Consider the following 27,390-nt stretch of genomic DNA (forward strand, 5'->3'; position numbering starts at 1 on the left):
CAATAAAATGCTTATGATCCCATACATTATATAAAAAACCGGACACTCGTCGGACCCGCCCATCGAGGGTTCCGTACTTTTTAGTATTTGTTGTGATAGCGGCAACAGGTATACATCATCTGTGAAATTTTCAACTGTCTATCACGGTTCGTGAGATACAGCCTGGTGACAGACGGACGGACAGCGGAGTCTTAGTAATAGGGACCCGTTTTACCCTATGGGTACGGAACCCTAAAAATCCAGTTCTGAGATCATAATACAACAAGACTGACAATACATGTTTACTGGAATCTGTGTCAACATTGTTTTAACCTCTAACCGCCCATACGTCAAACCTTGCCAAGCAAAATGAAATTTTATTTTGTCAACGCAAAGTTCAAATTAGAATGGAACAGGAGACCTTTTTATAGGTCTCTGGGCGGCTAGAGGTTAAGGCCTTCCGCTCATGAATAATAATATTGACCTTTTGTATCGAAATTGGTTTATTACTTGGATGTCGGTCTCCTGAGTGATGTAACTTTGTACACATCTTGCATAGATCCTAGTTTAAATAAGTTTTTGGCAAAAAAAAAATATTTTGAAGTTCAGAAGTATGCATCTCGCTCGTACTCGCGTTTTAGTGCGAGCGAGATGTGTAGAAAGTAAATTATGTAAATGTTACCGTATATATCAGTTTTGACACTGTCAGTGACTCATGGTACGGGTACTTACTTGTAATAATAGTTATTTGTACAACAAGAGATCAAAGTTTGATATTTCTTCGAGTTTTGAGTCCCGTGCAAGCGAAAGATTCTATAATAGATTCACTCGCTACGCTCGTGAATCTCCGGTTGAATTTAGAATCTTGAGCGTAGTAAGGGATTCAAAAGCGCACGAGATGTAAATAACTTTGATCTCGTGTAGTACACAAAATTTTTCACCCTAAGCAGTGAGAACATACCTAGAGGGACAGAGATAATAGAACCCAAGTATATCGAACTTGTAATAGACCCCGCATGTTGAAATGACATTTGACTATAAAGGTCACCTGAATGTCATTTGAGCAAATCGCATTTTGCTCACTGTTTTTAAGAAGCAAAGTACCCTTGTTCGAGCTGCTGAGGTGAAAAAACAATTACCAATTCTTGCATCTGGGGTCCTGGGACGCCCGGTAGGCGGAGGCCGATCGGACGTCCCAGGTATCGCTGGGGCGATGCGGTTGAAGCGGACTTGCGCGATCTCCACGCCGATAACTGGCGGGAGATGGCGGGAGATCGCGCAGGATCGAGACAACTGGCGTGTAGTGTACTCGTGTCGGAGGCCAAGACTCATTTTGGGTCGTTGCGCCATTAAGTAAGTAAGTAATTAATTCTTGCGTAATTTTATTAACCAGATAATCGCTGCTTCATTCAAATTTTATTCATACAAATAAACCTGCATCAAAATTCCAATATCCTAGTGGTTTTCAGAAAAAGTTAATATTACACTTTTAAATGAAAATGCCCCCATCTATGTCTGTAAAAACAGCTTTTGTAAATAATCACTAAACTGGCTATAATATCCTTTTTCCGTCTTCTCTTCGTTCAATTGTTTTTCCGTAGAACAGGCATCGTCCTTCCAAGGGTACATGCTCATCGCTGGTATCACGGAGCACTCCACGATATCATTTCTGAAATCAAAAGTAAATAACTAAGTCAGGGCCCCAGCGCGCGTAAGTTGTTCGCAGAAATCGCGAAGCGTCTGGTTGACGTAACTGGTGACCGAAGAGCTGGCGGCTACCTCGCACAACGTATCAGCGTTGCGATACAGTGAGGAAATGCCGCCAGCATCCATGGTACAATGCCTCAGGGGCCTATTTTAGATTTAAGCTAGTTAGTACCATTGTATTATATATTGTATGTAAATAAATGATTAAAAACTAAGTCAGTGTAGCATGAAGTATAGCCCGCATGCCGCACGTAACATCCCTGGAAGTCTTCATAGGCTACGATGACTGATTACCCGTGCTTTCTACCAATGCCCTTTCTCGAGGATCAAACAATCTCCATACCAAGTTTTGTCCAAATCGGTTCAGCGCTTTAAGCTTCAAGAGGTAACAGACAGACACACTTTTGCATTTATAATATTAGTAGGCATTTGGTCACAGAATAAATAATAGTACTAGGTATAGAAGACTCACTCTCTAACAAAACGCGTCTGTTACGATCAGCACAGATATGGCCGCTAGGTGGCGACAGCGCCACGCGCGGCTTATGGCAAACTCCAAAATTGGGGTCGAACGGATGGACTTTTAGCTACCTGTAGCAAAGCGACGAAATCGCGGAGTGAGCCACGCCTGACTTGGTGCAATAAAATTATTGTGTTTGGGATTTAATTAGAATTAAAACACTCGGATAGCAACGTAACGGTCATGTATTTCACGGCAAACTGACATATGACATATTTTTACGAGCTACCTACATTACCAAAATACTACAATCCCTCCACCAATATTTATCCAAACAATGTAGTTATTTAGATTTAAAATAAAATAATAAGCAATAATAAATCATTGCCAAAGAAGCTAACAAATAATAAGAACATATCGCCTTCTACACCCTCCCCCATCAATTATGACACTAGTCTTAAGTTTTCAATTCTATGCAATTTTCAACCCAATTGAAAGACATAATGGTACAGTTTCGGTTGGCAGGATTCAAGCGAAAAGTTACAAAAAAAAAAACCAAAACAAAAACAGTTAGTACTTAATCACTAGATAATACATTAATAACCTACTTAGTACAATCGTTTTATAATTTTAAGGTCCATTAAATTTTATAATTAACGTCCTTGTTCCTAGTACTCCTTATTGGCCGTTGTCGCCTGTTGTCAAGGTCGACTAGGCCATGACTTTCAGCCGGAGCGTCAGGCTCAACACCGTTGTCGTCCGCCTCCATAACCTCCAACGGAAAATCTGACGACATTATTGTATCTGTGTTCTCTTGCACTGATTGTCTCTGCGGAGAGCTGACAGATGAAACGACACTCTCGAAAGACGTGTCCGGAGACGTGTCGTGGGGATTCGCCACTCCGCCCTCCGCCAGCTCGACAGCTTCTTGCTCTTCAGGCAGAGGTGCGTCGGTTTGCGCGTCTTCGACGTTGTCGTCCTGGGCGTCGTCGTCGTTTTGTAATGTCGGAACGTCGCCTTCGGAATCGGACTCGTTGGTGTCGTCACAGCCTTTGTAATGTAACAATTGGTCGACGTGTTTCTTTACTTTTATTTTCAAGTCCGTTATATTTACGATATACATTCTGGATCCCACTTTATTCTCAATAGTACCTCTTTTCCATGTATACTTAGTACCATTCTTAAAAAATGATTTTACTAAAACATTATCACCCCGTTTAAAATTACTTTTTCTCTGCCCGCCGTATTGTTTACATTGTGAGATCTGTTTGGAGATAACATTTTGATTAGCCGAGGAAGCCAATGACAACGGAAGGCGAGGAGCTTGGGTGTCGGTGTCGGCGTCGGCGTCGGCGCCGGCGCCGGCGTGAGTATTAGCGTCGGCGTCGGTACCGCGCGGCGCACGCAGCAAGTCGTGTCGAGAGCGTAACGATCGGCCTAGCAACAGCTGAGCCGGTGAGAATCCAGTAGTACAATGAGCCGAGTTCCTATAGTCGAACAATAATTTACTTAATTTAATATTAAAACTAGACTGGGACGGATTTTGCGCAAGTATTGCCTTTATGCCTTTTTTTACGAATTTTACACTATTTTCGGCTTGGCCGTTCGAATTCGGGTGATAAGGTGCAATAGTTAAATGTTTAATTTCATTTAACGTACAAAACTCTGTAAACAACGTAGAACTAAAATTTGAGGCATTATCTGTAACCAGGGTGCGAACAAGTCCAAATCTACTAAACATGTCTGCTAATTTCATAATTACACTAGCGGTGTCTGTTTGTGTCATTACATAACACTCGACCCACTTGGAATGCGCATCTACGGCGATAAGGAACTGCCGACTCTGCACCGCGCACATGTCCAGGTGCACGCGCTCCCAGCGTGCCGGGTACGGCCACGAAACTAGCGGAGAACGCGCCGGGGCGTTTCTTAGTGTAATGCACACGCTACATGACCCAATTTTTTGTTCAATGTGCTGGTCTATATTAGGCCACCACATTCGTTTCCTTGCTTCCGATTTAGTTTTTACCACACCAAGATGAGAATCATGCAACTCATTCAAAAGTTGCTCCCGGAAAATGGAAGGTATGACAACTTTATGGCCGCGCAAAATACAGCCTTCTTCTAAAGTCAACTCTGTGCGACAGTTAAAAAACATTTTTAAGTCATTATCCTTCAATTTTCGTGGCCACCCATTTTCTATATAAGACTTAACGCGCAACAATACCGCATCTTTTTTTGTTGCTAAACAAATATCTTTCGCCGTAACTGGTTTCAATGAATCAGATATAAAATTTATATATGTTGCCCGATCAACTATATCTCCTTCGGGACACCCTTGTGTTTCATCCAGTGTGGCCCTAGACAAGTAATCTGCAACGTTATGCTCGCTTTTTACATATTCGATCTCATAGTTATAAGCCGACAGAAATATAGCATAACGCTGCAACCGATTTGCTGCTAATTCGGGGACACCTTTTTTGGATCCGAAAATTGATACTAAGGGTTTGTGGTCCGTTCTTAAAACAAAAGGCACCGATCTGCCGTACAAATAATAATGGAATTTCTTTATTCCAAAAATTAATGATGCCGCTTCTTTTTGTATCTGAGCATAGTTTTTTTCGCTGGGCGTGAGCGAGCGGGAGGCATAAGCGACAACGCGCTCGGAGCCGTCCGGCTGTTTTTGAGCTAAAATAGCCCCTAAAGCCGCCGGTCCGGCATCCGTGGTCAAAATCGTGACGTAATCCGGGTTGTAGTGTGCTAACATTCGCTCACTCGCTAACTCTTTTTTTATTTGCACAAATGACTCCTCTTGCTCGACGCCCCAATACCATTTACAATCTTTTTTTAGTAACGCATACAACGGGTTTAAAATACCCGAAGCATTAGGTACGAATGCGCGATAGTAATTTAACAAACCTAGAAATGATTGAAGCTCAGATACATTTTTCGGACTTTTAGCATTAAGAATGGCTTGAACTTTATTTTTGGATTTATGTAATCCATGTTTATCGATTACAAACCCTAAGTATTCTACAGAACTCCTAAATAACTCGCATTTATCCTGTTTTAAGCACAAACCGGCGTCATTAAGTCGACTAAGGACTTGCTCGAGCCTCTCGACGTGTATTTTTCGGGTCGGTCCAGTTATAAGTACATCGTCGAGAAAAATGCAAATTCCGTCGATTCCCGAAAGTAATTTTTCGATAATTTGCTGAAAAATACACGGCGCAGAGGATAAGCCAAAAACGAGGCGTGTGTAACAATAAAGTCCTTTGTGTGTGTTTATACACGTCAATTTCTTTGATGCCTCATCGAGCTCACACTGGTTATATGCCCTAGATAAATCCAATTTCGAGAATTCTTCCCCCCCATGCAACCTAGAAAATAGGTCTTCGATACGCGGTAATGGATAGTTATCGATAAACAATGATTTATTCAAGGTCACGGAATAGTCGCCGCAAATTCGTATATTACCGTCGGGGCGTAAAACAGGGACAATGGGTGTGGCCATATCGGAATGACTAACCTTTTCCAAAATACCTAAATCAACCAATCTGTTCAGTTCCTCCTCGACTTTAGGTTTCAAAGCCAAGGGCACGGTTCGAGGTTTAAAAAATTTAAATTGCGCATCCTCTTTTAGTTTTAGATTTATTTTATATTTATTAAACCTGCCCAACTCGTTAGAAAAAACTTTCGAATACTTATTCTTTAATGACCGGATGACGTCATCCTCGCTATTCAAGTGATTACAATTCTTACTGCACAGATGTAAATCAAACTTGCTAATGAAATCTCTTCCTAACAAAATTGGCTGATCCTCTGTATCCTCGATAATAAACATGTCAATTTCCTCTGTTCTAGTTTCAAAGGTAATCGGTAATAAAACTCGGCCTAAAGGAAATATTTTGCTACCATTATAACAGTTTAATCGTACGTTGGATCTCTTTAAGGCATATTTTCCTTTAAATAATGAGTCATAAACACTAACAGGTAGCACTGAGACAGCGCTTCCGCTGTCTACCTCGCATACTACGTTTTCGCTAGCCATCGACACCACCTGCTGCATAGGCTCCCCGTTATCACATCTGATACTATATAAATAAACATCTACGATACCTTCATGTATGTCATCGGTTTCCTCGGCAATGAAGTTAAACTTTTTATCACTCATTTTACACATCCTACTTAGGTGTCCTTTAGTGTTGCACTTTTTACACGAGTAATTAATATAACGGCACTTGTCCTTGGTATGGTTTTTGTATCCGCATACTGCACAGGCTCGTCTTGTATTATTCGAGTTGTTTGGTTGGGAGGGCGCGGCGGCCGCGCGCACCGCGAACACCTCGCCGCCGCTGGCTCCCGCCGCCTGCCTGGCCGAGCCGGTCGCTTGCAGGCCCTGCCGGGCGCTGCGAGTAGCCTGCGCCAGATGTAACGCCTTGCTAAAAGTCAGCTTGTCCACGCTCTCCGCAAACAACTTCTCTCGTTCTTTAGCGTTCTCGAGCCCGAGAACGAAACGATCCCGCAGCGCTGTGTCTAGCTCCGTCGTAAACCCGCAGAACTGTGCCAAACTTCGCACTCGCGCTGCCCACTCCCCCAGATCTTCGCCGGTCCGTTGCTCCGCTTTATAAAATTTATATCGTTCAGCAAACGAACACCTAGGTGACTCAAAATGAGCATCCAGCTTTTCAAGGAGGGTAGAATATTCAATGGTGTTCAACGTTTTTGGATACACCAAATCTTTGGCAACGCGGTAAGTTTCTTCCACAAACGTCGTAAGGAGTATGGAACGCCGCTTTGTGCCCGCTTTGTCGGTGGTGTCCGTCAAATCATTTGCAAAACACATCGCTTCAAACCGCTCCTTAAAAATCCTCCATTCTTGCGCGTTGTGGTCGAACGTGAGATTGCCGCCATAAATCACGTTAGCGCTCGCCGCCATCGTTTTTAACTATTATTCCACTAGTTTATCACTTATTATAACGCGTTAGGTACTTCTCGTCGCCAATTATTGTGTTTGGGATTTAATTAGAATTAAAACACTCGGATAGCAACGTAACGGTCATGTATTTCACGGCAAACTGACATATGACATATTTTTACGAGCTACCTACATTACCAAAATACTACAATAAATAATATACCCTGGGCTTGGTATCAAGAAGGAGTACGGCTGTATGCTGTCTACTCCCTCTCCGTGGTCGCATAGCAACCGCGACATCCGGGACTTTCGGATTTCGAACAATTGCTCTGAAACATCGATAAAAGTATTATAATTATTCATTTTTTGTTCTGATTATGTTGAAAATTGATATCTGGGAATCCGAAAGGTTCATTGATAATGTATCTGTAGTCAATATTATAACAAAATGGCCGCGATCTTGACTTTCTTAGATTTAGATTTCATTTAATTGCAATAAACATGGTACAGTGGTTCTTATGCTATTGTTATTAGGTAACACATGATTAACTACATAGTAGCATGCAAATTTACACCTTAAACTCTTTTACTCTTATTTTTGACTTGATCATAATGAAAATTTTTAATATAAATCAATAGATGAAATTGAAAAAAAAACTGCAATCATCGTGAATTTCTAATTTTTTTAAATCACGTCTACTATTAAATTAAATTTATATTATATTACTTAATCAGCATACCTTCTGTGAACGATCCGGGATGCACCGAATTCTCGTACCAGAACCGGTCTGAAGTCCGCCACCGTTTCATCTATAAATAATTATTGTTTAATACATTCTACAGATTTTATTACATAAGGCAGACATCTTCATCAATTGCGCTTCTATTGTTTGACGACCGGTCTGGCCTAGTGGGTAGTGAAACTGCCTATGAAGCCGATGGTCCCGGGTTCGAATCCTGGTAAGGGCATTTATTTGTATGATGATGCAGATATTTGTTCCTGAGTCATGGTTGTTTTCTATGTATTTAAGTATTTATATATTATATATATCGTTTTCTGAGTACCCACAACACAAGCTTTCTTGAGCTTACCGTGGGGCTTAGCCAATTTGTGTAAAAAATGTCCTATAATATTTATTTATTTATTTATTTATTGTACAGTCGACGTCAAAGATACCTATGTTTACATTTTTCGCCTTATTACAAAAGCATACTTCGAAAACCGCCAGACTCCGATGGCTCGGGAAGGGAGTACCAAATGGCCGGAGACCGCCTGGACGCCCTAGGTACAGCTGGAGAGACGAAATGCAATACCTTAGGGCTCATTTAGAATTTTAGACGATGCGAGAACTCGCATGCGAGTTTCATTACATTGCGGGTTTTGATCGGTCGGTTGAATTGAACGTAACCAACAGTCCGCAATGTAACTAAAATCGTATGCGAGTTCGCGCGCCGTCTAAATTAGCTCTTAGCGATCTTGGTGCCGTCGACTGGACAGAAACAGTAGCATGGCGGTCTATGGTGACGGAGGCCAAGATCTACTTTGGGACGTTGCGCCCCAGCAGTAAGTAATCCCAACTAGCTATGCCAGATAAAATACTAGACCTGCAAGACCAGGATGCAGGCCAGAGTGGGCCCGAAGGCGGCGCCAGGCATGGCCTGCTCTGAGATCATGCCCGCGTGTAGATCTATGTCGTCCACGTCGCGGTACGATGTTTGTAGCGATGACACTTGCTGTAATATTACACTATATTGACACTTGCTGGTATACTAGACCTGCAAGACCAGGATGCAGGCCAGAGTGGGCCCGACGGCGGCGCCAGGCATGGCCTGCTCTGAGATCATGCCCGCGTGTAGATCTATGTCGTCCACGTCTCGGTACGATGTTTGTAGCGATGACACTTGCTGAAATATTACACTATATTGACACTTGCTCAAATACTACACCTGCAACACCAGGATGCAGGCCAGAGTGGGCCCGACGGCGGCGCCAGGCATGGCCTGCTCTGAGATCACGCCCGCGTGTAGATCTATGTCGTCCACGTCGCGGTACGATGTTTGTAGCGATGCCACTTGCTGTAATATTACACTATATTGACACTTGCTGAAATACTAGACCTGCAACACCAGGATGCAGGCCAGAGTGGGCCCGACGGCGGCGCCAGGCATGGCCTGCTCTGAGATCACGCCCGCGTGTAGATCTATGTCGTCCACGACGCGGTACGATGTTTGTAGCGATGACACTTGCTGTAATATTACACTATATTGACACTTGCTGAAATACTAGACCTGCAACACCATGATGCAGGCCAGAGTGGGCCCGACGGCGGCGCCAGGCATGGCCTGCTCTGAGATCATGCCCGCGTGTAGATCTATGTCGTCCACGTCGCGGTACGATGTTTGTAGCGATGACACTTGCTGAAATATTACACTATATTGACACTTGCTCAAATACTAGACCTGCAAGACCAGGATGCAGGCCAGAGTGGGCCCGACGGCGGCGCCAGGCATGGCCTGCTCTGAGATCATGCCCGCGTGTAGATCTATGTCGTCCACGTCGCGGTACAATGTTTGTAGCGATGACACTTGCTGAAATATTACACTATATTGACACTTGCTCATATACTACACCTGCAAGACCAGGATGCAGGCCAGAGTGGGCCCGACGGCGGCGCCAGGCATGGCCTGCTCTGAGATCATGCCGGCGTGTAGATCTATGTCGTCCACGTCGCGGTATGATGTTTGTAGCGATGACACTTGCTGAAATATTACACTATATTGACACTTGCTGAAATACTAGACCTGCAAGCCCAGGATGCAGACCAGAGTGGGCCCGACGGCGGCGCCAGGCATGGCCTGCTCTGAGATCATGCCCGCGTGTAGATCTATGTCATCCACGTCGCAGTACGATGTTTGTAGCGATGACACTTGCTGTAATATTACACTATATTGACACTTGCTCAAATACTAGACCTGCAAGACCAGGATGCAGGCCAGAGTGGGCCCGACGGCGGCGCCAGGCATGGCCTGCTCTGAGATCATGCCCGCGTGTAGATCTATGTCGTCCACGTCGCGGTGCGATGTTTGTAGCGATGACACTTGCTGTAATATTACACTATATTGACACTTGCTCAAATACTACACCTGCAAGACCAGGATGCAGGCCAGAGTGGGCCCGACGGCGGCGCCAGGCATGGCCTGCTCTGAGATCATGCCCGCGTGTAGATCTATGTCGTCCACGTCGCGGTACGATGTTTGTAGCGATGACACTTGCTGAAATATTACACTATATTGACACTTGCTCAAATACTAGACCTGCAACACCATGATGCAGGCCAGAGTGGGCCCGACGGCGGCGCCAGGCATGGCCTGCTCTGAGATCATGCCCGCGTGTAGATCTATGTCGTCCACGTCGCGGTATGATGTTTGTAGCGATGACACTTGCTGTAATATTACACTATATTGACACTTGCTCAAATACTACACCTGCAACACCAGGATGCAGGCCAGAGTGGGCCCGACGGCGGCGCCAGGCATGGCCTGCTCTGAGATCATGCCCGCGTGTAGATCTATGTCGTCCACGTCGCGGTACGATGTTTGTAGCGATGACACTTGCTGTAATATCACACTATATTGACACTTGCTCAAATACTAGACCTGCAAGACCAGGATGCAGGCCAGAGTGGGCCCGACGGCGGCGCCAGGCATGGCCTGCTCTGAGATCACGCCCGCGTGTAGATCTATGTCGTCCACGTCGCGGTACGATGTTTGTAGCGATGACACTTGCTGAAATATTACACTATATTGACACTTGCTGGTATACTAGACCTGCAAGACCAGGATGCAGGCCAGAGTGGGCCCGACGGCGGCGCCAGGCATGGCCTGCTCTGAGATCATGCCCGCGTGTAGATCTGTGTCGTCCACGTCGCGGTACGATGTTTGTAGCGATGACACTTGCTGAAATATTACACTATATTGACACTTGCTCATATACTAGACCTGCAAGACCAGGATGCAGGCCAGAGTGGGCCCGACGGCGGCGCCAGGCATGGCCTGCTCTGAGATCACGCCCGCGTGTAGATCTATGTCGTCCACGTCGCGGTACGATGTTTGTAGCGATGACACTTGCTGAAATATTACACTATATTGACACTTGCTGGTATACTAGACCTGCAAGACCAGGATGCAGGCCAGAGTGGGCCCGACGGCGGCGCCAGGCATGGCCTGCTCTGAGATCATGCCCGCGTGTAGATCTATGTCGTCCACGTCTCGGTACGATGTTTGTAGCGATGACACTTGCTGAAATATTACACTATATTGACACTTGCTCAAATACTAGACCTGCAACACCAGGATGCAGGCCAGAGTGGGCCCGACGGCGGCGCCAGGCATGGCCTGCTCTGAGATCACGCCCGCGTGTAGATCTATGTCGTCCACGTCGCGGTACGATGTTTGTAGCGATGACACTTGCTGAAATATTACACTATATTGACACTTGCTGGTATACTAGACCTGCAAGACCAGGATGCAGGCCAGAGTGGGCCCGACGGCGGCGCCAGGCATGGCCTGCTCTGAGATCACGCCCGCGTGTAGATCTATGTCGTCCACGTCTCGGTACGATGTTTGTAGCGATGACACTTGCTGAAATATTACACTATATTGACACTTGCTCAAATACTAGACCTGCAACACCAGGATGCAGGCCAGAGTGGGCCCGACGGCGGCGCCAGGCATGGCCTGCTCTGAGATCATGCCCGCGTGTAGATCTATGTCGTCCACGTCTCGGTACGATGTTTGTAGCGATGACACTTGCTGAAATGTTTCATTATATGTTAGTAAATATGCAGTGCATAATTATTTTTCATCGTATTTTCACGAGAACGAACTAGAATCAAGGCTCGGAACCGGTTGTTTTTTTCGTACAAAAAATACCGGTATTGTTACGTTCTTTTTCGTTCTTTGGTTTATTATTTCATTTTTAATGGGACAATCTAATAATACGTAGTTGTTACCTAAATACGTAAAGACCATAAAATAATTAAAAATATTGGACTATTTTTGGGATTAAACAAAAAAACCGATTCCAAGAATTGACTAGAATATAGATGTAGTGCACAATTATTTTCCATCGTATTTTGACGGAAACTTTCGTACATGTCTGTGTCTTGCTATTGCAGTCAGTGTTGGCATAAGAAGTACTGAGCTTGACTGAAGTAGATTGTTTTCCATCGTATTTTCTCGGAAACATTCGTATTTGTCATGCTATTTCAGTCAACACCGAGACCGAGTGAAATAGCAAGACACGTTCGTACGTTTACGTGAAAAAACGATGGAAAATAATTGTGCACTACAATCTGTAATCTAAAGGAAGCGCTGGTGGCCTAGCGGTAAGAGCGTGCGACTTTCAATCCGGAGGTCGCGGGTTCAAACCCTGGCTCGTACCAATGAGTTTTTCGGAACTTATGTACGAAATAATATATCATTTGATATTTACCAGTCGCTTTTCGGTGAAGGAAAACATCGTGAGGAAACCGGACTAATCCCAATAAGGCCTAGTTTACCCTCTGGGTTGGAAGGTCAGATGGCAGTCGCTTTCGTAAAACTAGTGCCTACGTCAAATCATGGGATTAGTTGTCAAGCGGACCCCAGGCTCCCATGAGCCGTGGCAGAATGCCGGGATAACGCGAGGAACAAGAATCTGTAATCTAAATAGTTCGTTCTCGTGGGTTCGAACTCTGACTTGCACCGATGATTTTCTCGGAACATGTCGGAAATGTACCTAACATCGTAGTTGGGTCGACCCCTATATAATTGGATTATAATAATAATAAGTATACCTAAACTATACAAGCACGTCATTACGAACGCGTTAAGGTCAGCTATATTTACGGAAGCCGTGCCAATAAAATTTAACACTAGCAATTATGCGCCAGTAAGCAAATCACAATATTATGTTAATTGGGATAAGAGCGTTTTCACACTGTCCGATCCGATTTCGGGTGTAGTGAGAGGAAATCCTAAATTTGGATAAGACTCCACTGACTGTCTGTAACCACTCCAGGTTACAGTCTGTGTAGTTCAGTATCAGTAGAAATTTTCACAGATGATGTATTTCTGTTGCGGCTACAACAACACTAAAAAGTACGGAACCCTCGGAGTGCGACTCGCACTTGTCCGGTTTTATTGAGCGGCGGTGTGGACGAACCTTTTGGACCGCACGCGATCAAATCGTGACACGTATGGCGCGTCACTGCGATTCCGCACCGTCAGCGTGTTTTGAGTTTTGTGGTGGAACCATAAATGCCCTTACTGGGATTCGAAGACGGGACCTCCTGTTTCGTAGGCAGGGTCACTACCGACTACAATAGTCCGACCGTTAATTTATTTATAAAATTCACAAATTCTTGCAGCATGGCGCCGTCGGCATTTGATAAACAAACCTGACATTTAAAAGACATCACGCGATTTCATACCAAATTAATATTGTTTGGTAGTTTTTTTTGCGTACTTAGATTTATTTTTTTGTTCTAAAAAGTCAAGGTAATTCTGAATCTATACCTTCTCTTAAACTTTTATCTGTTAAGGAAGCTTTAGACATGCTTTTAATTTGCTGAACGTATGATTTTGAAAAAATACACGTTTAACCAGAACGCCGCGCAATCAATAACAAAAAATATCTACTTAAGGCATGCATTTCAAAAAAAGCCAAAAAAACTAATGATAAAGGCGTTGTGCACAAATCACGCGAGGTGTTTTCGGTTACTTTTTGACCCCCATACCATATATAGCAACCAAAGCTAGAACCCTATAGTACTACCTCCTCCTTCATCCAATGTCTCAAATCATCGAAGTCCTTAGCAGTGTGCAGACCGCAGAGCCGACGGTACTCGTTGTAACTGGGCAGCCCCAAGGCGCGGCCTTTCATTATGTCCGAGGATACTACGTCGGACGCGAATTGTAGGTCGCCGAGGATTCTTTCACCCACCTGAAATAAGTTAAAGTTAGTGTTTACAAACTTGGGTCTTGGGAGAGACTCTTGACTTTGTGCAAACTCGGCTTAGCATTGCTCCAAGCAATTTAGGGTTGGCACCACTTGACGCGTGATGCGCGTGTGACGCAGATCTAACCCGTGTTTAACTAAAAAGGTCTTTAATGACCGCAAACGCTCTTACATCTGGATCCACGATATAATCCGCGTCGGCGGCAGGCTGCCTGAAGGCGCCCTGCGTGACCTTGTCTATAGTATCGTTCACCGGCAGAGCGCCTGTCCTCAGAGTATAGTCTACTATGTTCCTCTCGTCTACTACCCTCCCGCTGTTGTCGTACATCCTGTGGATAAGGGAAATGTGTATAAGAAACTTGTTTCTTGATAGAGTCTGTCTTAATGTACGGGGCCCAATACATTTCACTACTATTCTCTTTCCGCACAGACTCTAGAAGAAAGATGCGATCGACAGGGATTAGCTTAGACCAAAAACCTATAGATCAAACTAGATAGAATTAAACCAAGAAAAGTCTGCAGAGATTTTGACAGCACACGCAGTACCAGTGTTATTTATACGTCATAATTTCATAGAACCCCCCTAGAAAGGCGCCCTGCGTGACCTGCTCTATAGTATCGTTCACCGGCAGAGCGCCCGTCCTCAGAGTATAGTCTACTATATTCCTCTCGTCTACTATCCTCCCGCTGTTGTCGTACATCCTGTGAATAAGGGATGTATGTGGCTTTCCATCACAGAAGGCTAATGCTTCAAGTGCAATCAGGTCCAAAAGGTACTTTTCGTCTGAAATTCCAACAGAAATTCTGATAGAATGATCCTTATTGCACATGAAGCATGCAGCAGGACTCTTCTCTGTTGGAAAGCCACGTATGTATTTGAAATTGTTTCTTAATAGAGGAAAGATCGCGTAAGGATTAGCTTAAACCAAGAACCTATAGATCAAACTAGATAGAGTTAGACCAAGAAAAATCTGCAACGATTTTGACAACACGCAGTGCTGGATGTTCCGTGTGTGTAAATAACTTTTACACGGACCATCCAGCTTGAGTAATACTCGTACCTATTCCCGAAACGCTTACCAAAAATGAGTTAGGGTATGTGCGAAAAGAGAAGAGTCGTGAAATCTAGGGGAGCCCATACATTCTACGACCCTTCTCTTTCCGCACAGACTCTAAAAATAAGGATAAATAAGAGGAAATAAGGATGCCGGTAAACTAATACTCGGACGTACACCGTAGAAGATGAGATTGATTTGAATAGAACTAAATTCTAATGGCTCCCTGAGCCAGTTGAGGGTAGATGAAAACATTACACGATCAAATAATGTAGGTTAAAGTCAGGTCGTTCAATGACAGATCTAGGCGGTATTGTATTTGGTTGGTTAACCAATAAATGTTATAACTACCCTAACATGTACAAATTATTTATTTACTTTTATTTAAATACCTAAAGATTACAGAGTATAAATTCAAAATGGTTACCTGAGCCGCCCTTCTTGCATGGTGTGGAACCATCGGTACGCCATCACGAACTCTATGCTCAATCCTGGCTCCAACTCCTCGTCATAGTCGTCAACATGGCCGTACGTGTTGAAGATCACACCCTGCTTCAGCAAGAAGTCGTATCCTGGAACATTAGGAATTGAGAACGTGTGTAATTATTTTGGAGATGATATTTATTTTTATTTTATTTATTTTATTTATTTATTTATAAAATATGCGTAAAATCTGATTGTGTGATTTTCAAAATAACTCTTTCGCAATTCATTTTTGCACCATGTCAAAATGCGTCCAGTTTTTTTGTAAACTAAGGAATAGGAGATTTTTTTCTCGGTCTAAGTCTGCCTTTCCACTGAGAGTAGAGAAATGAAAGGAGGCGTGCGGAAATCAACCAATAGCACTGATTTTCTTTTCCGCTCCGCTGGAATACAACCAGTACCAGCCTCCCTCTCATCTCCGCTCATCTGTCTCAGCGATAAGGCAGCGAAAGGGACAAATAATTCTGCAAAAGACAGCATTAGGCTCCAACACTAACTCACCCATGAGAGAAGGCACGAGTTCACGTTTCTTGCTTCAGAGAACAGCTGGTCATCGCTCCAGCAGGGATTCAGCTGTTCCAGACGTCTGGCAATCTAAATGAACATTCCAGGTGGAACACCAACTTACCCATGAGAGAAGGCATGAGCTCATAGAAAATGATCTGCTGCCATATAGCGATGTTCACGTCTCTTGCTTCAGCGAACAGCTGGTCGTCGTTCCAGCAGAGATGCAGCTCTTCCAGACTCCATTAGGCTCCAGGTGTAACCAACTTACCCATGAGAGAAGGCATAAGCTCATAAAAAATGATCTGCTGCCATATAGCGATGTTCACGTCTCTTGCTTCAGCGAACAGCTGGTCGTCGCTCCAGCAGGGATTCAGCTGTTCCAGACGTCTGGCAATCTGATTGAACATTCCAGGTGTAACACCAACTTACCCATGAGAGAAGGCATGAGCTCATAAAAAATGATCTGCTGCCATATAGCGATGTTCACGTCTCTTGCTTCAGCGAACAGCTGGTCGTCGCTCCAGCAGGGATTCAGCTCTTCCAGGCGTCTGGCGATCTGGTTGTGGTTCCGTATGAACCAGAGGCCGAAGAGATTTACGCCAAGGATCGCGTTGATGGCTAGGTTGGCTGGGATAAACACATATTGTTATAGTACCTGTAACTATATATTTAATCATTATTGCACAAAATAAAACGAAATAAATAAAGGTCGGTAAATAAAGGTAATTGAATATAATTCGCGTTAGACCCGTCTATAATGTGAGTTAAAAATAAAACTAGTCTCCAAAAGTCCAAATGAAGTGTCGGTTCCGATTTGGCCAGTTTCTGTATAAAAATCACGTTTAGGTCGAAGGTTCGGTTTCGGCGATGGACAATAATGGTTTCGGTAAAGACTTGTGGAAAACTTCTCTGAAGGTCGCGTTTTTTAACCCCGAAACCATGTTCGAAATATCATTCGATATTTATCAGGCCTAGTACCAATAAGTTTTTCGGAGCTTATGTACGAAATATCATTTGACATTTACCAGTTGCTTTTCGGTGAAGGAAAACACAACTTAATATGGCCTAGTTTCCCCTCTGGGTTGGAAGGTCAGATGACAGTCGCTTTAGTAAAAACTAGTGCCTACGTCAAATCGTGGGATTAGTTGCCAAGCGGACCCCACAGGCTCCCACGGGCCGTGGCAAAATGCCGGGATAACGCAAGGAAGAAGACGATTTTTCAGGCCTAGTTTCCCCTCTGGGTTGGAAGGTCAGATACTATATAGTCGAATCATAACCAGAGCTCGGCGGGGGTGAGTGTTTTCAGAGTTTGCACAACATGGACATGCCTTGTCATTCGATGGTATATGTGGTGTAATTTAATAACTAAAGAAATTATTTTATTTAGGATGCCTTTCCGCTACGATCTTTACGTCGCCTTTAAAACAAATGAATTTTATAGCAAGCTTTTTTAGCAAACCTCTTCAAATAATGTGTATATCCATCCATATGCTACTATTAAAGTTTGTAAAACTTAGTACCTACTCGTTTTGTACATAAGACATTGTCATTTTAGTTTAATTATAATTAATAAAGTTTTATTTTCTTTTATTTTAATATTTCTGTCTAAGGTGTATCTATGTTCATATTTACACTTGACATAAGTGACGTCAAAATGGCTCACCCCTGCCGAGCTCTGATCATAACTAGTGCCTGCGAAATCGTAGCAACAATTGTCCCGGAGATTAAATGGAAACTAAATACCCGAGTTGTGGCATCTGGTCTCTCCCAGCTGTGGTTTGTTGAGCAGGCACACGGGGGCCCCGCTGGGGGGCCACTCCTTGCCCTTCAGGAGCTCCGTCTGTATTCGGCCCCCGACCCCCGCCTTGCCCTTGCGCATATCCGCTTCGTTGTTGCCGTACATTATGGAGAGGTCTATCAATGGAGGGGATGTGTTTATCTGGAACATGTTACCATTGGAACCATCACCATGAGGGTAACATTCCATTTCTAACCGCAGCTGCATTACTGTCAATTTTACTATGGAAATTGACAATGACAGCGACGCGTTCAGTACCGGTAGTGCAGCTGCGGTTAGAAATGGAATGTTACCATTATGGTATCATCGGAAGATGAAGAAGAGGAGAGCGAAGAAGAAGAGGTAACTGCCAGAAACATGCTGAGATGAGGACATTTCGTGACACTTTATTCTCACTGTTCACATTGTTAAGTATGTGTATTGTCTGTATGTTTACGAATCATCATCATAATTTAAGAGCATGGCTCTTGTCGGTGGAGTATGCGCCAGTTTTCGCGGTCCTCGGCCAGGTTCTTTAGGTCCCTGTAAGACACGACATTTGCTTTTGCTTTTAGTTGTTGTGTATAGCTTGCTCGTGGTTCCTCTTCCTCTCCTAGCCACGAACGACACGCTAGCTTGTTTACGAATAAAAAACATTATATTCTAAAAAACATACACATGCATGAAATTCATTAGTTAGAGTCACCCCAAACTAGCGTCTTCCGAGTGTTGGCGTCTAGTCAACTCTACCTCTATGGCTGCTCGACCCAACGTTGGCGCAACTGCGCAGCGACGCCATTTTCCATAGCGCCGACTAGATGCCGTCGCTCAAAAGACGCTAGTGTCGGAATTGTCGGATGCAGCTCACGACCACGACCCGTGGTTTGCCGACTCCTGGATTAGCCCATCTACTACCAGATCGTTCTAGGTTTGAACAGCTGTGTTGGAGATTGGGTAAAAACACTAGGTAACTTTATAAAAGAACATTCTAAACTTAAGTACCTACCCTAGAAGGTGGCAAGCTCGCTGGCGCACACCCTAACATCTGGTATGTGATGGGTGCGGTCAGATTCAGGCAACGGACGTTGCTTCTTCGCAAATGTACGTCGTCGTTCGCCACTCTGAAATAGCAAGTGAATATCAGACATCGGGTTTACGGTGGTAAAATTTAATGACAGGTAGTGACTAGGGAGTTCCTATATCGATAAACTCAATGCTACTCTCATATCTTCTTCTTCTTCGTTACACTCTTGACAGAGTGGTCGTGGCCATTATGTAGACTTTTGACTGACTTGTTTACTCTCATATACCAACTAAAGATTAATTCAAGATTTACTTGTAAATGATGTCATCAACGGGTCTAATGCGATTAAATTTCATTATTCTACCTTTTTTCCGACGTTACAGCCAGGTTGTTAGAGTATAAAGTGTTAAATTGTGTCGAACTTCTAACTCAGGTAAATCCATTCGACCCTCCCCGACCCATCAAATATGTACCCTATTACCTTTTCTTAATACCAAAATGGCATCATCTGACATATGGATTTACCCGAGTTTGAAATTAAGCGTCTAGTTGTTGTGGTACCTCTTTGGTTGGTACCTGATCGGGATACACCGCGGGTCTACCGCTCCCGCCGGCGTGCAGCAGTCCGTAGTGAATATGACATAGTTGACGGTGTCGTGGAGAGACGACACGTCGCCGGTGAGGAATACGCCTAAATGCGACGTGAGCTGCGTGTAGTGCTCGCTGGAGCGACGTCCGTCGGACATTATTGCCACCCTGAAAACAGAACATTTATCAGAGACTAGCTTAAGGGCCCGCACTGATTATCAGTCCGCCGGACAGTATCGGCCTGTCAGTTAGAACAAAATTTTTACAGTTCCGAACAACTAACAGGCCGATACCGTCCGGCGGACTGTTAATCAGTGGGCCCCTTAATATGTCATGGTGAATGCTGGGTGTGATGTGGTCTCAACCTGCTTATAGAAATTATAGAAAACTGACAAAGTTTATGTTTCAACGTCACATTCTTGGAAAGCTTGCACACCGGAAAGTCTTATGCTGTTGAGCATCAGACTTTCCGGTCGGTGCTGCATCTATTGTCACTTGACAGTACTAGCTACTACTCATCATTGGCCACAGCATCTTGACAGATGATTGTTGCAGCGACAGTTTATTAAGACGAGGTCTGTGCGCCGTCGGAGATCGGAGGTGCAGCACACCTTTTCCTATGGCTGTAAAGTCCAATCGCAGCACGACACTTCCTGCCACAAAGATCGAAGGTGAAACGCGAATCCCTTGATGGTTCCTGTAAAGTAGCTACTACTACTACTTAAAGTACTGTTGATTCCGCTATTCGATGCTAGATGTCGAATGAAAATACTAATCTTTTTGGTACCAAAACTGATTAATGGAGTGAGCACTCTTGTCTTACTATATTTCTCTATGGTATTAATATATTATATGGTATTATAATAGACCCGGGTATGTCCTTAAACTACGTCCAAGACCACCGGTGGACGGGCAGCAGCGTCCCTCAAATTCGGTGTACTCGACTGCGATCGCCAACCCGCCTGCCAAGCGTGGCGATTATGGCATTCACCCCCCCATAAAAGGGGGAGGCCTTATGTTCAGCAGTGGACGTCTTATGGCTGAGATGATGATGATGATGATGTTTAATACCTGATGTCTCTAACAAGAGGCAGATCTGCCCCGTCCTTCGCAGGGCGAGCTGTATAGTTCCTCCCAAACACAGGGGGTAGTAGTCGGTAGTAGGGGGTGAGGGTGGCCCCTCGAGGGGGGTGGCGGGGGTTGTTGCACGAGTAGTCCATGCGCCGGCGCTCGTCGGGCTGACAGTCGGCCACTTCTAAGGCGCACCAACTGTAATAAAGATGGTGATACGTAATTTTTAGGGATGTACCGACTAATAGTCGCCGACGAGTCGGGAAAGCCGACTATCCGGCCTCATTTATAGTCGGCGATTAGTCGGCGACTAGTCGGCAAAAATGGCCGATTAGTCGGCACTTTATAAGTGACAGAGAAACGGGACAAAAATAAATAAACAGTAAATATTTACCATAAGATTTTCACCTATTTTACCCAAATTCATATTTAGGGTACTTACGGAAACTTGATCAAATAATTGACCACTTGGTCGCTTTCTTGTCCGATAGTCCGGTCGTCGTATGAAATGACTGAAATGAGCCTTAGGATTTATTTATTTATTTTATTTTTCAGCATCACTATTTATAATATGACGAATAGCGCGACGAAAGGGGTAAAACGGTTGTTTTTTAAGTGCATCTCAACCGAACTTCGACGAAACGAATGATCCGGCCGACTAATCGGCCATCCGAGCGCCGATTAGTCGGCTAGTCGGCCAAATCAATAGTCGGTACATCACTAGTAATTTTATAACATCGGTGCGGCCGAGATGCTCAAAAATATCTGAACACGCACTCTAACGCCTTGACAATAGAGTCGTGTTCAGATGTTTGTGAACACCTTCATGTCTGATATCTGTATAAAATGCTTCATTCGTATCTTGAATATCTTTCCATGCTCAAAAATCGGTAAAGAAAGCTGTATAATGTAACTTTATAAAAGTCAGCTGTCGCTCCGTTGGTGGACTGAGGACCGCGCGGTCGGTCGGTTTAACTTTCAAGCTTTTGTATTGCTTCTGACATTAGATCCTAATAAGAATAGATAATAAATAAATATTGTAGGGGCTTTCTTACACAAATTGACTAAGTCCCACGGTAAGCTCAAGAAGGCTTGTGTTGTGGGTTAAATACATAGAACACATCCATGACTCAGGAATCATGCTCATCACTCATCACACAAATTAATGCCCTCACCAGGATTTGAACCGAGGACCATCGGCTTCACAGGCACAGTCACTACCCATAAGGCCAGACCGGTCGTCAGATAGACACTATAAAAAAGTTTAGTTTTAAATCGACAAATAGAATTACGGTTGATTCGCTATAACCTTTATTACTCACGGTATAAGGTTCAATCTCCTCACGTCCGCCTCTCTCTGCGGCGTCACGCGCTCCCCAGTGAACGTGTCATACAACGCTCCTTCTATCACTCTCACAATCATTATGAACATTATCATTAATAACATCATCTTGATTCAATTTGATATTTCGATTACATACAATAATTGCATTAATTCATCTCGGCTAGGCCTATAGTCTGTATCTTTAGGTATTTAAATAAAAGTAAACAAAATGTACCCTCAAATGGCTCTTGAGGGTAGATGAAAACATTACACAGTCAAATAATGTAGGTTAAAGTCAGGTCGTTCAGTGACTGATCCAGGCGGTTTTGTAATTGGTCGACGATTGGTTAAAAGCCAACAGGAGTGGTCATTTCTCCATACAAACGTACTCGACTGTTTCCTCCGTCGGTTTTGATGCTAGAGCAATGATTTTTTTCAACACAGATTAATATTGTCAATATCTGTGTCGGACCGTTTTGCTTTTTTTGATAGTTTTGTTTTTTAAGGCGCTAGAGCCCTTCGATAATGGCCCAAATGGCATCATTGACTGTGCCGCAATGAAAGGCGTAGTATTCAAAACTGATATCAATTAGCCAAAAAAGCAAAACGGTCCGACACAGATAATTTCATAATCATTTAGATTTCCAAATTTGGTTACGATTGGTTAAGTTTTGGAGGAGGAAACAGTCGTGTACGAAACCTCGATTTTTGAGATTTTTACGCAGGGTTTTTCGCCTTGTCCTTATCGCACTAGTTTTAGGAGCCGCTTCCGTTAGCGAGACGGGTATATTTACCTAAACTGAGCTGAGTTTTAAAATTTTAGGTAATATACCCGTCTCGCTAACGGAAGTGGCTCCTAAAACTAGTGCGATAAGGAAAAGGCGACAAAATCTCAAAAATCGAGGTTTCGTACTCCACTGTTTCCTCCTCGAAAACTTAACCAATCCTAACCAAACTTGGAAATTTAAATTATTATGAAATTATCTGTGTCGGACCGTTTTGCTTTTTTGGCTAATTGATATCAGTTTTGAATACTACGCTTCTCATTGCGGCATAGTCAATTAGGCCATTTTTGAAGGGCTCTTGCGCCTTAAAAAGCAAAAATATCAAAAAAAGCAAAACGGTCCGACACAGATATTGACAAAATTAATCTGTGTTGAAAAAATCATTGCTATAGCATCAAAACCCACGGAGGAAACAGTCGAGTACGTTTGTATGGAGAAATGACCACTCCTGTTGGCTCTTAGTTTGATTATTATATAAAATCCGGTTTTAGTAACAAAATAGCCTGTTCCGATCACTAGTAACGTCTTGCACATACTGCATAGCCACAAAGGATATCTCACCCATCGAAGGTTCCATAATTGCCCGCTGTTTCCTTTTCACAGAATGCTGGTTACTTTACGAGTCTATAATTGTAACTACATATTAGACTCGTTAGCGTTGGTAGCTTAGCGGTAAGTATGCGACTTTCAATCCGGAGCTCGCGGGTTCAAACCCCGGCTCGTACCAATCAGTTTTTCGGAACTTATGTACGATATATCATTTGATATCTACCGGTCGCTTAGGGCTATCGTTTTGTGACAATTCCCCCCCCCCCCCTAAAATCATCCAAAAATCATGCTTCGAATGACCCCGTTTCCCCCGTCATGCTACCATCATCCGATGTCCAGACCCCTCCCCCCCATTTGAAATGACGTAATTTATGAATAGCCCCCTTTTCGGTGAAAGAAAACATCGTCGGGAAGAAAAAGCCCCCTTTCCGAATAGAAAAAAGAATTACACAAAAACAAGCTGACATTTCCTTGTATATCGTAAACCATCGATTAATAACCGTATTTCTAACGCTGATATTTAATATTTACACAATAAGTAGCCATTGTGCGTAGTTAAATACAAATTTGCACCTTATTCAATCGTAATAAGGTCACTTATATATTACACGCAACTATTGCCACAGAAGTGGACGCGATGACAGCTATTCATTAGAACATTTTACTCTCTCTCTTTTATACGCGACGACACGGGGACGACACGACAATAAACCGGACAAGTCCGAGTCTCGCCCACCTTCCGTACTTTTTAGTATTTGTTGTTATAGCGGCATCAGAAATACATCATCTGTGAAAATTTCAACTGTCTAACTATCACGGTTCATGAGATACAGCCTGGTGACAGACACACGGACAGGGGAGTCTTAGTGATAGGGTGGCCGTTTAGGTACGGAATCCTAAAAATGTATACATATTTATGAACTGAACTGTACGATCGCCCACACTGTCAATTGTATATCGGTGGACCTTATGCACAGACAAAACATCCTCCAGACTTAGCATAGTCGCGCTACCCCCTCTGTCACGCATACGGTAATTTTACTCCATATAATATTTTAAACTTTCGCGTTTTGAATACATATTAACTCACATTATAGACCACCCCCAGCCGCGACCACGACCAGTGAAACCTGTGTCGAAACGCCGGTAAATCAAGGTATAATTATAAGAATATAATTCGCGTTAGACCCGTCTTTAATGTGAGTTAATATGTAATTTTACTCCATGTTCGAGTCGAATGTGTCTTTGTGTGACGTCCGTGTCTTTGAACGGACCAATCACGGCACGGGATTTCGCTCACCTCGTCCCGCGCACCCCCGCATTTTTGGCATCATTTTCTTCTTCTGGCGCCATGCCCAGTCTAATGGGCGTCGGCGGTCAGCATGGCATTCCGCTCTCTGGTGTTTGCCAGTCTCTTGAGGGTGGCCGCGTCTTTTGTATGCGTCCAGTCTTTAATGTTATCTATCCATTTATTTCTAGGTCTACCTCTCCCTCTCTTTCCCTCATACTTTCCCTCGATGATTCTCTGCAATAAGTCGTATTTTTCATTTCTATAGATGTGACCCAGATAGGCTGTTTTTCTTTTCTTGATGATATTAAGCATCATCGGTTGCATGAAATAATTGCTCTAAACTCGGTCTAGAGAATTCCTAGTCTATGACCTTATGCCTTTTGTAATAAGGTCACTGATGTACAGTTACGAGTGTTAAGCTTAGAATACATTTTTAAAAGTGGAACAATTACTGTCTTGGTTGAGACTTGAACTCACAGCCTCTGGATCGATACTCCAGCGCTTTGCCATCTGAGCCACCAAGACCTCATCCATAGCCAGTAAATCTTTCCACCATATTGTGGGTCAAGGGGACCCTAGCGACATCTAGAAACTTCAATATCACTTTTAAAGACCTATCACCACACGTATGGGTTTGATACAAAAAAAATGCTTTTCAGTTCTAAGTATGGGGAACCCCCAAAATTTGGTATCGTCTTGGGTCTTCCCATTCGTTTTTCGTCACGTTCTTAAATTGGTCCTATTCTGCTTTCGTCACTCATTCTACATTCGTCACAATCGTCGGTGGCTTTCAATGTAGAATGAGTGACGAAAGCAGAATAGGACCAATTCCATTTCTATCGTATACATATCGGTCACTCTAAAACAGCCTCCGGCTTATTTCGATCTTCGCTTATTTCGATTTGATAAATGTCAGAACATATTACACAATATGGCGTATGGCGTGTCAATGGTTACTCTTGCTTGACCACTAATTACTTATATTAATATATAATTATGTACAACGTACTAGATTTTATATTCGATATTAAATATACAGTGCGTATACCTACCAAAGGCATCATTTTCTGCCACGGCTGACGATGTGGTGGAATATGTTCGCAAGAAGAGCCGTTACGAGCTGAAAGTGTTCCAGCTGCGATCGCGCCATTACGTGCACTTCAGCCGGCCTAGCCAAGGTTGCAATCGCTATCGCTTCGACAACGAAAAGCTTTATGTCTCTCTATCACTCTTCCATATTAGTGTGACAGTGACAGTTGCGTTTCGATCGCTACGAAGCGTAAGCGATTGGCGTCTTGGCTACGCGGCCAGCTCTTTCGTGGTGCGCGTGCCGCGGCCGCTGCTGGAAACCATCGCGAGCGCGGACTTCTGGCCGAAGGGTGTGGTGTTTCGGCGGTTCCGTGGGAATCTGCCAAATCCTACACCGGAACATGCGACACAACTAAAAACCGCCGTGTCGCCTAAATAATGTTTTTAGCTTGTAAGATTTTACTATTATGTATGTTAGTTTGTAAGGTATGTATCTATGGGCCTTAGTTGCCTGATAATAAATGATATTTGATTTGATTTGATTAGCTTTCCGTACCCAAAGGTTAAAAACGGGACCCTATTAATAAGACTCCACTGTCTGTCACCCGGCTGTATCTCATGAACTGTGATAGATATGTATTTCTGTTGCCATTATAACAACAAATACGGTACCCTCGGTGGGCGAGTCCGAATCACACTTGGCCGGTTTTTTAAACCTGTTGTAACGACATTTTTACTAGCTTCTGAACTGATCATCCAGATATTCCAGATCCAGAGAGAGGAAAATGTCGAGTCGTTTGTTTCTATGGAAAAATGACCACCAATCTGTCCCCTTAAAGGTGAAAATGGTATTTTGAAAATGGCAAATACGTAACTACCTAAATTTAGAATTTTGAGAACTCTCTTTAGGTTGAAATGATGGAATGTAAGATTTTTGTTTACTTGCTCTAAGCTAATAATCAAAGCAAAAACCGGCCAAGTGCGAGTCGGACTCACCCACCGAGGGTTCCGTACAATGGATCTATATCTGAATCCCTAAAGTCTTTTCACCTATCTTTGCATTCCCTAATATTGTTTGTCATAATGATCAGTTGTCCTAACACTAAAAACCCTAATTTTGGTTTCCCTAAATATTGATTACTTATCCTAATGTTATTAAGCATATTTTCTTTTTTGCGAGGGTCGCAGTTCCAACCCTAACCAAACCCACTTTTGTGGCAGCAAGTTCTAAAACCTAACCATTTTTCAGAACCTTATATTATGGAAGATAATCGTTATGACAATTGATCGTTAGGGCATGTGCCCATTAGGACAAACCAGTTAGGGGAAGGGACTTTAGGACAAACGTTGTTAGGGATTCAGAATGACACCCCGATCCAGCAAAAGTATAAATAAAATAGCCACGGTCATTACTGTCGTGTTACTAACATAACGGATGTGATCTTTAATGCCGCCTTGACCTGACAGTGGCATTTGTGCTGACCCCACACTGCGTGTATGTAACAAATGCCTGCTGACGTTTCACACCACAGACAAAACATCCTCCAGACTGAGCATAGTCGCGCTACCCCCTCTGCCACGCATACGGGAATTTTACTCCATGTTCGAGTCGAAAGTGTCTTTGTGTGACGTCCGTGTCTTTGAACGAACCAATCACGGCACGGGACTTCGCTCAACTCGTCCCGCGCACCCCCGCATTTTTGGCATCATCGGTTACATGAAATAATTGCTATGTTTCACACTTGTATATTATGCTTTACTAAAAACCCCTACTTTAGTCCGCCATTTGTACATTTTATTTATATTTTGTGCAATAAAGTTTAAATAAATAAATAAAAGCTAA

At 43.5% G+C, this 27,390-nt stretch overlaps 3 protein-coding genes across 3 annotated transcripts in view; 1 reads left to right on the forward strand and 2 right to left on the reverse strand.

Annotated features, from left to right (window-relative positions):
* Window positions 1-27,390, forward strand: part of LOC134677465 (catenin alpha) — a 77,257-nt gene that overhangs the window by 28,555 nt on the left and 21,312 nt on the right. The gene's annotated exons all lie outside the window — the stretch shown is intronic.
* LOC134677378 (peroxidase-like) lies at window positions 1,433-21,992 on the reverse strand. Its single transcript, XM_063535813.1, has 13 exons — window positions 21,892-21,992; window positions 20,570-20,767; window positions 19,487-19,666; window positions 18,893-19,007; window positions 17,853-18,048; window positions 16,539-16,736; window positions 15,547-15,691; window positions 14,237-14,393; window positions 13,882-14,049; window positions 10,380-10,508; window positions 7,805-7,874; window positions 7,288-7,393; window positions 1,433-1,648 (listed from the first exon to the last, which is right to left on the reverse strand). The coding sequence occupies exons 1-13, from the start codon at window positions 21,990-21,992 to the stop codon at window positions 1,489-1,491; spliced, it is 1,923 nt and encodes a 640-aa protein (XP_063391883.1). The 3' UTR covers window positions 1,433-1,488.
* Window positions 2,987-7,218, reverse strand: LOC134677620 (uncharacterized). Its single transcript, XM_063536084.1, has 2 exons — window positions 6,266-7,218; window positions 2,987-3,410 (listed from the first exon to the last, which is right to left on the reverse strand). The coding sequence occupies exons 1-2, from the start codon at window positions 7,083-7,085 to the stop codon at window positions 3,397-3,399; spliced, it is 834 nt and encodes a 277-aa protein (XP_063392154.1). The 5' UTR covers window positions 7,086-7,218; the 3' UTR covers window positions 2,987-3,396.

The sequence above is a fragment of the Cydia fagiglandana genome, chromosome 26, assembly GCF_963556715.1.
Source record: "Cydia fagiglandana chromosome 26, ilCydFagi1.1, whole genome shotgun sequence".
In the NCBI taxonomy this organism is placed as follows: Eukaryota; Metazoa; Arthropoda; class Insecta; order Lepidoptera; family Tortricidae; genus Cydia; species Cydia fagiglandana.